Genomic DNA, 12,930 nt, shown 5'->3' with positions numbered 1-12,930 from the left:
CGCTTCGGACTTGTAACCGGAGGGTTGCAGGTTCGAACCCCGACCGGTAGGCCACGACTGAAGTGCCCTTGAGCAAGGCACCTAACCCCTCACTGCTCCCCGAGCGCCGCTGTTGTTGCAGGCAGCTCACTGCGCCGGGATTAGTGTGTGCTTCACCTCACTGTGTGTTCACTGTGTGCAGTGTGTTTCACTAATTCACGGATTGGGATAAATGCAGAGACCAAATTTTCCTCACGGGATCAAAAAAGTATATATACTTATATATATTACTTGAATCTGAACCTTGGCATGGAAGAATCGTCAAAGATAGCAATCAGTAGTCAGCAACAAGCTGGAATGCAATATAAACACCTTGATTACATCAAACCAAGAGACAGTGATGGTTTCTGTCGATGTGAGTATTTGGTTGAAAGCATCATGAGCGTCTACACTGTGCCATCTGTTTTTCGTTTCCTTGAAGAGTCGATAGAGTTGGGAATGGATTGCCATGACATGATATATTTGATTATGAGAGGATATTATGATAAAAAAACAAACTGCAGATTTGGTCGATGGAGCTTAAACACCATGATGCTTCCACACATTCTCATTTCTCCCAGCGTCTCCAAGGAAACCAGCAGTAGCACCAGATGGGATGGAGAGGCACTGCATAAAGTTCCTGCTGTAAGTGCTGCTCATGAAATATTTCAACTACCGTAGCTAGCTGCTTTGAAATTCTGATGCTTTATATTCTGTATAACTGGTAGAAAGTTTTCGGAAAGGCACCTGGGCTTTTAAATCAAGAAAACTAGCATTCTCCAGCCAATCACCTGACATGAAGACTCCAGAGATGAGCATCCTTGCCTATCAATCCAGGTGCAGTGAGTCAGTGCAGAAATGCTAACAGAATCAGATTCTGATATTATATTTAATATATTCTTATAATATATGATATACCATACGATATATTCTTCCCAGGAATATACATTAGCAACTAGTCAGTAAAGAAGTACCAAGGTTAAGTCAGACAAATTTATTCTGTGAAGGTCATAAGAAATAGCAGCATCATCATAATAATTAATGAACTGAAGAGTTTGCATACATTGTGCTACATGGTTTGCTTATGGACAGATGATATCATTACAGATGACAGGCGTGGTCTATGTCTATATAACAATTCATTACATTTTAAAAAGCTTATGAACAGAGATAAGATTAAATTGTCACTTGTAAATGGCAAACCACATCCAAAGCATAAATAGTACTCTTCTGGAGGATCCCCTGAAAAAAAGTACCTGGCATGTGACCAGTTCAGTAGTGCTTATATCGCTAGATTATTGCATTGCCTCAAGGTGTGTACTAGTAACCACAGTCATAACCCATCAATACCAACTTGTGGTAAAAGTGGCAGGAAATACAGTCCCCATGGGAAGACACCTGGAGCATGTCCCAGGTCAGTAGAGTCACCCATCTTTCCAAGGCCAGCCCAGGATAGAGGAGTCAATGGGCAACTTGGGGTAGGGGCAGTCAACTTTTTTCTTCTGGGTACACACAGAACTTTGACAGTAGTACAACACACAATGTGTAAATTGTGCACTTGTAATGCCCCTCCCACACCTTTCCTCTGTAATTGTGGTGCTGGGGCATGATCTCCTAACAATCTGTCGGCCCAGGTTTAATTCCCAAAAACTGCCTTTGGGAGTCCGTGTCGCTTTGAGTAAAAACATCTCCTACTAATCAGTCACCTTTAGCTTCTTTAATTCACACCCTGCTACTCCTTAGCACAAAGTCAGTTTGATGAAATTACATGCAGATTGGACTGGGTAGGGCAGAGGAGTGGATAGGCTGATTCCAGATCAGTGATGAATGGGGTTTGGAGGGTTTAGGGGATTGCTCGCAACCATTACGTTGGTGTTGGTGATGACTTGGACCTTTTCTTGAAAAATTGCGTCAGGCCTCTCAAGCTAGACTTCTTTCCCAAGCGAGGAATCGTCTGTGACCTGTGGTGAAGAATGAGACAGATTGTTACTGATATGACCCAGACACAGACCCTCCGGTTACAAGTCCGAAGCGCTAACCAGTAGGCCACGGCTGTGGATTAGGGTAAGGTGCTCATTATAAGTGAGGCTGGAATTTGTGCAATGCAAGGTAGGGTCAGAATTTGGTTCAGGTCTAGTTGACAAGATAGCGTGAACAGTAATTGAAAGTTAGGGCTACCTCCAGTCCACACCATAGAAAATTAACCTATTTAACCTAGATGTGTGTATCAATCAATTTATAAAAAAGAGTATAATTGTTATTTTTTTATACACAGATGCGTATCTAATTCCACATATTATGAAAGAATTCACTGTGTTTTTTAAAGAACTTTCAGGAGAAAGTGTTATTAGGATAACAGTCTCCAAAATACATCAGTATCAGAGTGTGAGAGTTTCTCAGTCTGACATGGTTCACACACTGCCCTATGCAGTATGTGATATATACAGTCATATGAACAGAGTTGCGGCGGGAGCAGAAGTCTCACCTCCCATCTGGCAGGTCCTCATTCCTGCGCAGAGATGTGATCTTCTGTTTGAGGCCCTTAGCACCTCCCCAGCCCTGCCTAGCACTCTTGCTCTGCTCCTGACTCTCCTGCACACACACGTGAACAACAACATGCTAGGAGTGAACGTGTGAAACACTAGCGGGAGGACAGTGTGTGTGTGGGTGTGTGTGTGTGTCTGTGTGTGTGTGTGTGTGTGTGTGTGTCTGTGTCTGTGTGTGTGTGTGTGTGTGTCTGTCTGTCTGTCTGTCTGTCTGTCTGTCTGTCTGTCTGTGTCTTTGTGTGTGTGTGTGTGTGTGTGTGTGTGTGTGTGTCTGTGTCTGTGTCGGTGTGTGTGTGTGTGTGTGTGCACATCATAGGGTTTATGGGGGGATATTACACATATATGGCTACGTTGTAGTGTGTTAACAAGTGGTCTGACTGTAATCAGTGTGCAACCATTGCTGGAGGCATAGCACACAACATAGCACACATGTACACACATACAGTATACTATACAGTATACTGTATTTGCAAGGATGGTTGCATTCTCTCTCTCTCACACACACACACATTCCACACAGACACAAACATACACATCGCTACACACACATGTGTACCTCACTCTAATATAGACACAGATACTTTCAGGGATGGGTGAAAGGTGATGACTACTGGTGAATAATGGCCCATGAGTAAAGAAGGGAGAGAGAGAGAGAGAGAAAGAGGAAGACATTTTTGGAATTTCTTTCTGTTGGGCCCAATGTAATAGATTATTTCTCTTTCTCTCTCTCTCTCTCTCTCACACACACACACACACACACACACACACACACACACACACACACACACACACACACACATACTCCAACAGGAGTAAAGGGACATACACATGCTGCTGTCCTGAGTGCAGTGAGTGCCCCAGTCTCCTCCTCATCTTCCTCCAGAAGGTCTCCTATACTTTTGCTCCGCCCTCGACGATCTGTAAAGAACACACACACACACACACACACACACAGGTACATACAGAAATGAGTCACCACAGACACTGGTAATGAAAAGAATTCCTGTACTTGGATTAGTCCTTTTTAGACTCTTCATCATGGAGATTTCCACTGATTTGTCACTGCGTTAGTCAGAGCTAGGCTTAATCCAGAGGTGGGTTTACAAGGACAGTTCTTTTTTGTCATTCCGATTAAACTATTCCGATTGAAAAATGTGTGCCATCTGTTTACATGGGGTACGTTCTATTCCAATCAAGTGCTCTCAAGTGCTTTAGAATCTTTGATCGGAATAGCCATTGTTGCCTACTTTTCCTTGAGAAGATAGAGTAGACAATCCGATTGACCGTATACATGGCTGCTCAATCAGAGTAGGAACGGAATACACCATCTCTTTCGTTCCAATTGAAATTCTGATCGAATCAGGCATTTTTATTCCAATTAAGGATGAGAATTTATATTCTGATTGAGCTGTTATTCCGTTTGTAATTGGAAAAAGTGTCCATGTAAACGTGGCTCGGGTATGGGAGTCCTTAATGTAGATACAGTGCAGTACAACTAAACTACAACATACACATCACATCACAAAGAAGCACCCACCACTTTAATGCACATTTAATACACATTTCTTTGCACTTTTCAGTGACACACACAACACAAGGCCATACACATAAGAAAGAAGAATACACATAAGAAAGAAGAGGATGGACAGACAGACACACACACACACACACACACACACATACATACACACACAGACAGACAGGCACACACACACACACACACACACACAAACACACACAAACACACACACACACTAGGGATTTAAAAATTTCCCCATGAGTCCGCCTGCCTCACAGCCATATTTAGTTACAAGGCTAATGTAGAGCACCTGGATCTGATCTCCAGATACCCCCTAACTGGCTGGCTGATTGCCTTGATTTACTCTAACTGCATCAACTGTCAGGCCAAGGAGGATCAGTAATTTCTGGCTTCGGGGGAGTCGACCTTCAGAGGGACAGTTCAAATTCATGGGGGAGAACTATGGCATGCCCTTCAAGCATTTATTCCGGTGCGAACAGCTCCCAAATAGACTGACATCCATTCAAATGGACACCGGATAGTGAATGGATCGGTGCACTGGTTAAGTGTCAGGTGTCATGTATGTGAGGTGAGGCATACCAGAAGGGATCCTTATAGATAGGCTTGCAGAATACATAGCGTCGACAGATAATCAGTTTGGTTTTAAGAACAAGCATGGAACTGATATGTGTATTTGTGCACTTAAGGAAACTATCCAAATAGGTACAGATCACGCAATAGCACAGTCTTCCTGGATGCGTCAAAGGCTTATGATCGTATCAATCATGGGAAACTGTTTGGTAAACTACATGAGTGTGGTGTCCCCTCTTACCTAATCAGGATACTGCAGTTCTGGTACTCTCACCAAACTATGCAAGTCAGTGGGAGAGGTCAGTGGAGATGCAAGTCAGTGGGAGAGGAGTTTGTCAACACCCTTCTATGTCTCCCAGTCCCAGTGAATAGAGTGCGGCAGGGCGGAATTCTGTCTCTGATGCTATTCAATCTGTACATGGATAATTTATCTAAGGGCTGTAGAACTGGCTGCTTGGTGGGGGATAGTATCATTAATCATATGCTCTATGCTGATGATTTGGTGGTACTGTCTCCTTCCAGTGCTGGCCTGCAGCAACTTCTTAGAATATGCTCTCAATATGGAGTAATATATTATATAGAAAGTGTGTCTATCCTTCTTTCTCATTGGCAGGTGAACCACTAGAGGTTGTAAAGAAAGTTAAATATCTGGGACATGTGATAAGAGATGACCTCTGTGATGATGATGATGTGCAGCGTCAGTGTGGAAAACTGTATGGGCAGGCAAACATGCTGGCAAGCAAATTCCACATGTACACTCCTGATGATAAAATCACACTCTTCAAAACCTATTGCACTCCACTGTATAATGCCCACCTGTGGTGTAATTTTAGTAAGTTGAAAATTAAAAAACTTCAAGTGACTCATAATGATGCACTGAGAATTGTGCTTAAAATTCCTAGATGGAGTAGTGCCAGTGAAATGTTTGTGTCTAACAATGTGGCCACTTTTAACGCTGTTTTAAGAAATGTTATGTATAGATTCAGGTCTAAGAATATGATTATTGTGTCCATAGCTGATGTCTCTAAGAGTGACAAAAGGTACACATCTTGCTTTTGGAAACATGTAGCCTGTATATGTTTTAAAAATGATGCCTCATCTACATCATTCTTAAATGTTTTGTATTGTTTTATATTTATATGTTTCTACTGTGTTAGTGGGCGTCTCTGAAAGTAGGTTTTGGCCTAGAAGTTCGTTCAGCATGATGCAAGCTTCTGGCTCCTCAGATTAGTACTGTGTTGTCTCTATGGACCTTTGTGTCTTGAATAAAGTTAATTATTTTTATTATTATACTTACTGCGATATGGTGTCAGCCTCCCCGCATCCGACACGGATCGCCGTCGGAGCACAGCCAGGATAGCGTGCTCTTCGGGCAAGAGAGTTTCTTCGTCCACCTGGGTTCTTGTGTTTTCGAGTGTGTGACTGACAGACTCTGTGGTGTGCAAGTTGAAGCACTGGCTTAATGTAGAGGGCTGAAATGAGAGGGGGGGGGGCAGGTTGGAATTTAATGAATCCATTTGGTTGATACTTTGATACTTGAGTCAAGCAAGTATCTTGGCTCTGGGTAAATCAATTGTCCATGGAGATTTAAACTGTTGTACAGTATTATATGATATTAGGCTTGGATTAGAAGCAAACCAGGTTTGTTCATTTTTATAACGTGACAAGAAATATATAGAATTAAATGAATTTCTCTTAGGAAAACAAAACTCTTCCTAGGTCAAATACAGAAAAGGGAAGAATTATTTATGAGTGGGTCATCTTGCAAACCCCAACTCCTTCCCACCTCAATACTATGTTATCTTTCCTCCATATGAGTAGTCTGCATTACTCAACCTTATTCTAAGTTCCCACCTTGACATTTTCCATTTTCTGTCTCGGCTCTGGTTCCGACACCTACCTGAGTGCTGTGCTTTATGTTGTGGTTCTGCTGGTTCCTGAGCTGTTCTATCTCCGTCTGGAGGCTGTGGTGGCGCGTCTGCAGCTGGGCGAACTTCTCCAGCATGAGGCACACCTGCTCCAGGTAGAGGAAGCCGGGGGAGAGCTCCGCCCAACCCTCTTCTCCAGCACTAGAGGCCTGCAGGGGGAACATGGACGGCACTTACATTACATACATTTACATGTTTACATTACATACATTTAAATGTTTTTATCCAAAGCGACTTACAACGACCAAGGTACAATAAAGGTACAATGCCACCAAGATATTGCTGGTGCAGCTGTAAGTGCTAATCACATAGAATAGAATTACAGTTCATGCGAAGTTAATGAGTAGAGAACAGGGATAATCAAGATAGGGAAGAAGGAAGTCGCAAGAGCTAGATAAAACATGTCCAGCTGTTAGCAGAGCTAGGAGAGGAGGAACACATGGTTGCAAGTTACAAGGGTGGATACTTTCAGCACATGCCTTTCATGCCAAAACATGACATAGCATTTCAGTGATTGTTTATTTCCAGTTGTTCCTTATTGCTGTTGTTGGATGTCCCTGCAAGTGGTTTCTGTAACAGCTTGTCTTAGTGAAAGAAAGACGTGGGTCACAAACCAACTAATATTGACTTTTGACCTTGATGTCACATGGGCTTGATTTATAAGCCAAGGGCCTATGGTATCCTTTCCTTTTTGTGTGTGTGTGGAGGGGGTGTATCAATGTGTGACTGTTTCTCTGTACTGCATGTCGGCATGCCTAGGGTTAACCCTAACCCTAACCAGGCTCTCGTTGACTCAGCAATTGCACCATTACAAAAAAATCTCACCCTTATCCCTCTATGGCCAAAAAAAAAACACTCAACCACTAAACTGGTCAACCGCAGACTATCAATCTCCTGTCAGACAACAGGTTTCAATATCACACTCCAAACCCAGCAGACTCCAGGGCAGTAAGCCCTGCTCGATGACTCTGCTGTGGTTGTAAGTGTTTGTTGAATGACACTCTCTGTCTTCCACATGAGCGCCAGAGGCCTGAGAAGGCACGTCCAGCAATCCGCACCTCTCTATACGCAGCGCTAACACTACGCTACGCTACGCAGTGCTATCACAAGGCAGGGCAGGATTCCAAACACCCACACATTCCTCGCAGTGCGCCCAGGGGCCGTCTGGAGTCACTCCAACTATGCCCTCATCAAAGCCTGCCTCGACTCACCTGGCCTGACTGGTTCCTGCCTCGGAGAGGTTCATGTCTCTTACAAAGAAAGGATTCTAGTCAGTGTTTGCTGCGGTATAAAGGAAATGGAGACAGCTTGTATGTCTGTTATCAATTTGTTTGTGTGTGTGTGTGTGTGTGTGTGTGTGTGTGTGTGTGTAAATGCTAGCTCTGTTAAATGCTTTTCCTTTCCCTTTGGAAAGCAACTTATATTGCTTTAATGCACAAAAGGCTGTGTACAAATAAAGGTTAACTTGATTTGATTTTTATCTGTGTGTGGTGTTGGTGAGGTTCTGTGAGTCTGTGAATTTATGTTAAATGACATCTGAATATGCAAATATGTCTGAGCATGTGTCTAAGGCTTAGAACCAGAGGGTCATAAGTGACCAACTTTTACAGGAGGGACAAAACAACACCAATTGGTTCAGTTTGATACATGTTCAGTCCTTTGGTTTTTTACTAATAACTCTAAAATTACTTTTAAAATTATTTTCTGATCCAGAGCTTTCATTTAATGTGCTACATATCTCAATTTCGGTAACAATGTCACTTATGCCCCTCTGATTCTCACCCCTCAGTGTGTGCTTGTGTGTATGTGCAAATTAATGAGTGTGTGTGTATGTTAATGTTTGTGTGTGTGTGTGTCCGTGTGTGTCTTCTATCAACACATATATACCATGTATATCTGTAAATGTGAATTTGTGTCTGGTATAACCGTTATCCATCTACTCATCTGTGTGAGAGGTTAATGACCTCTTTCGTCCTTGAGTGCATCGTAAAACAGCATTATGAAACACAGCAACTGATGGCCATTAGCTGACCACAATCACCTCACCGACACAAAGTACTGTAGCACTTTGACTTTTCCCTTCACCCTTCCATAACCTCTTAATCACCTGGCCACTTTCCAGCTCTTAGCCAATCTAGAATGATGAAAATGAATGGGGATTAGGAATGTGGATGATGACAAAGCGTCTATCTCCGACACTAAATAAATAAATGTTTGGTTTCACCGAAAGGAAAAGATTAAAGCCATGCTCTAGTCGATGGGTTGTGACATGTGGAGATCACAGTAAGTCATGCTTCCAGCAGGATCTCATATCATCACAGCTGTGTTTGCCTTTTAAATGGAGAGCTGTACTCATTTTCCTGTTCAGTCATGTACATGGTTGGTTGCCATCAACTGCTTATGGGTAAGGGTATTTGTTATGCAATTACATGTCCTGAGAACTGTACCATTCATGCCATAAATACTTATACAAATAGAACATCACCTTAGATCGCTCCTTACACATGTCATAAGGTGAACTAGCAGCATGTTTCTGTCTTCGTTTATAGGACCATAAAGATTGTATCAGTTAATGTTTTTAATTGGATAGACAATGACCCCTAATGACAACAAACTGCAACTAATAACCCATTGTATGTTGACCTGCGCTTAGACCTCCTCTAGTTAGAACCGCAATTATGGCCTGGAGGAGACAGTCTGCTGTCTACGCATCTGTGTACATAGCAAACCAAGGTGAGAGAGATGTGCGAGACAGAGAGAGACAGATTTGTGAAAAAATATTATTGACGTCACAGCTTACGCCACTTCCAGACATCCTGTTTTCCACAAACACCATGTGTAATTACCCATCTGCCATGGCTTCCTAAGTCGCTATGATGTTTTTTTAAGACAGATCATCTTCTGAGTGTAACAAAAATGTAGTGTTTGTGTGCCTTTAAATACAGGACAGTCTGGTTTGTGGATATTACATTATTGAGGTATCATGGAAATTACCTTGACTCGACAGGCACTGAAGGATTGACATATTAGGCTTCTAAGAGCCGCTTAAGTGTTGAGTTATTGCCAGAGGGATCCTGCTCCTCTCAGAATGGGGAAATACTACTTCTGTGTTTCCCTGACAAGAATCTGAATCTTATCATGTATGAATTTGTATATTTTGCATGTTTTGTATATTATGTCTGTATTGTTTATGAAGACATTGAAGTAAAGTAGCTTATGTGAAGCTCATGAAATATTTGTGTGATCCTTTACCATGATTGTTTCTATGACAAATACATGCGAAATTGAATAACTGCAGCCCTGATTCAGCCAAACATCTTGAACACCTGGAATACAGATATGTCAATTCAAGTAATTCAAGGTATGAGGTTGTAATGTTTTTGAATGTTTTAATGTATTTCTTTCCAAGTGACATGCCATAGTTTTCAGATGACATCATTGCCCATCTTTGTCATACAGTAAAGTTAACTCACGGGGCAACCTTACTCCAAAAACCCATAAATGATGGGCCATTATGTGTATAAGTATAAGTATATATACTATTTTGATCCCATGAGGGAAATTTGGTTTCTGCATTTATCCCAATCCATGAATTAGTGAAACACACTCAGCACACACTAATCCCGGCGCAGTGAGCTGCCTGCAACAACAGTGGCGCTCGGGGAGCAGTGAGGGGTAAGGTGCCTTGCTCAAGGGCACTTCAGCCGTTCCTACTGGTCGGGGTTTGAACCAGCAACCCTCCAGTTACAAGTCCGCATGATATCAAATGCAGTAGGCATATTCAGTCATGTATGTAAGTTTTCAGTTGTAAGTTGTAAGTCTGTACAACCATGGCATTGGTCATTATGATACTGTACTCATTTGTTTGCTGGAGTTTTGGCTTTGTGAGTGGTCATATTAAATACATTATTTCTTTTTGCTGATCACATAACTGTTATACTGCATGTCGACAGAGCGCACATGCACACACACATACACCAACTCTCACCAACACACACAGTGGACGGTTGATGTGTTGCGCAGGCATAAACCTCCACACACACAAACGAGATCATAACAAGGCTGTTCTTACCTAATGTTGATGATACTAACGTATAGAATAGAAAATTAAAATAGATACCAATGCAGAAGCCAGTAATTTGACAGTTTACCTGTGCTTGAAGCCTACTGGTCACTGGCGTTGAGGGCGCGTGAATCTGTGTTTGAAGTCCGTTACTCAGTTGTGTTGCAGGCCTGTTGTCAGGGTCATCATGGAGCCTCTCCCCTGCTGCCTGTACTTCAGTGGTCAGTGGCGACCTTTGGCCCCTAGACTCCTGTGGGCCTGTGGACGAGCATGCGGTGCCACTGCTGGTGGTGTTGCTGCGCTTTCGTGGAAGAGTGGTCTGGCCGCCTCTGGCCGCCAGCGACAAGCCGTGCCTGGGGAGCTGCCGCCTTGTCGGGTCCGCTCGCCGCAACGCCTGCTCTACTCTCAGCCCTGAGTCGACAGCACTCAGGGGCGACAGGTTGGAGCCTATTGACTGGCAGGACGAGGATGAGGAGGTCGAGGAGGGGGAGGAAGGGCAGGAGCGGCTGGAGAGGGCAGGGGAGGAGGGGCACGTGGGTAGACGAGGATGATGATCCCCCCCTGAGGCCACTGACTGACCCGCATCAGGCTCCTCGGATTCCCCTGCACCGAAGGCCTTGAGGGCCATCACGGCTATTGCATGCCGCGGGGATGTGCAGGTACTGCTGGCACTCACCAGCTCCACGCCAGAGTCCTCAGACTCAGAGCGCGCCGTGGTGCCGGAGAACCGAAGGGAGTCTCTAGAACCGCTCCTGTAGGCATCCGATGCCTGACTGCCTGGAACCACCCCCTCCACCTCCTCGTCCACTGCCACCTCTGTGCCGGGCTGTCCCGGGGAGTCCAGTGCAGGATAGCCCTCCGTCACCCAGGTCTCCAGCATGTTGCCAAAGCTCCTGTACAGGTTCATTAGCTCAGCTCACAGTAAATCACCTCCAAGTCTCTCTGGCTTTTTGTCCTCTTCTGCACACTATCCAAATCCAAAATGCACTTTTCCACTTCTGTATCACTCCAGGTGACGTGTGTTCATCCCAAGACCCAAGAGAGGGATAGAGAGAAAGAGAGAGAACAACAGAGAGAAAGCGTGGACGTCTGATCAGACGAAGAGCTCCGCAGGAAGTGACTATGTGACACAGAATGCCAAACATCCCCTTCTCTGCTCCGCCTTGTGCTTTCCCCAGTCCCTTTGCACCGCCTTGTCATCAATCTGCTCCGACATGCTGTCTCAAATCATACACCTACACAAACACACACACACACACACACACACACACAGAGACATGCATACCTGCGCATGCACGCACACACCCACACACACTCACACATACTGTATGCACACACACTAAGACGCTCGACTTCCGCCGGTTTCAACACACACAAGGGCATTCCGATGCTGTCACATTCTCTCTTATTTAGCTGTCAGGCGTCAGCCCTGCCTGTCTGAACATCTCCCGTGGGCTTTGGTATGCATGAGCAGCGTTAGTCAGGACTAGACACAGCATGTGTGGAGACAAGAGAGACCCCTCTACTCTTATTTTTTAACCTTCTCTTTCCTCAACTACACTGTTTTACTTTGTAAACTATCCACAACTCTCTCAAACACTGTGTGTGCCCTATCACAAACGTCTTATTTTTTTTATTTCAGAGATACCACTAAACCACTGTCTTGAGCACACATATTTTGTTGTCACAATACCATGTGACTGATTCTAAACTACATCAATCTGCAGTGGAGTAGCAACCCTTGAGTTCAACCTATTCTACTCAACTACAATAATTACTTTTGGCTTTGTTTCTGAAGAGAATCTTTTGTGGTTAAGGGAAACGAAAGGGTTATTTTAGACAAAGCTTCATCTGAAAAATCTAAAATGTCTGGAATGTGTTAGAAAGAGATTCTTTTCAGGTGATAAGAATGGCATTCGGGTGCACCCAGGTGAGTGCTGAGAAGCTGAGTGGAGAAGGTGTGCAGGACACTCAGAGACACAATAACAAAGATGTAATATGATCCCTGGAGATGCCTTTTCAACCCACATGTGCATGCTAAAGTGATGTGCGTGTCTGTAATTAGGCTGCAGTCTGTAATAACCCTGTAGTTAGTCATTCTGATTCAGATCTTTTCAGAAAACCAAAAAATGTGTAGGCCTACTGTAGTCTGTTTTTGGCATAAAACTGCTGTACATGGAGTACATATGATACTTTAAATATTGCTACATTAGCTGTAGGCCCATAGAAAAAACTTTTATTCTGGTTCAGCTACTTTTCGATGCA

At 43.7% G+C, this 12,930-nt stretch overlaps 1 protein-coding gene across 1 annotated transcript; it reads right to left on the bottom strand.

Moving 5' to 3' along the window:
- Positions 1-1,136: 1,136 nt before the first annotated feature.
- si:dkey-106l3.7 lies at positions 1,137-12,851 on the bottom strand. Its single transcript, XM_042060483.1, has 6 exons — positions 10,754-12,851; positions 6,575-6,751; positions 5,972-6,146; positions 3,391-3,482; positions 2,504-2,610; positions 1,137-1,979 (listed from the first exon to the last, which is right to left on the bottom strand). The coding sequence occupies exons 1-6, from the start codon at positions 11,570-11,572 to the stop codon at positions 1,883-1,885; spliced, it is 1,467 nt and encodes a 488-aa protein (XP_041916417.1). The 5' UTR covers positions 11,573-12,851; the 3' UTR covers positions 1,137-1,882.
- Between the last annotated feature and the right edge of the window lie 79 nt (positions 12,852-12,930).

The sequence above is a fragment of the Alosa sapidissima genome, chromosome 13, assembly GCF_018492685.1.
Source record: "Alosa sapidissima isolate fAloSap1 chromosome 13, fAloSap1.pri, whole genome shotgun sequence".
Taxonomy (NCBI): domain Eukaryota; kingdom Metazoa; phylum Chordata; class Actinopteri; order Clupeiformes; family Clupeidae; genus Alosa; species Alosa sapidissima.
Note: the sequence above shows the minus strand (reverse complement) of the source record. Positions and strands in the feature narration are given on the sequence as shown.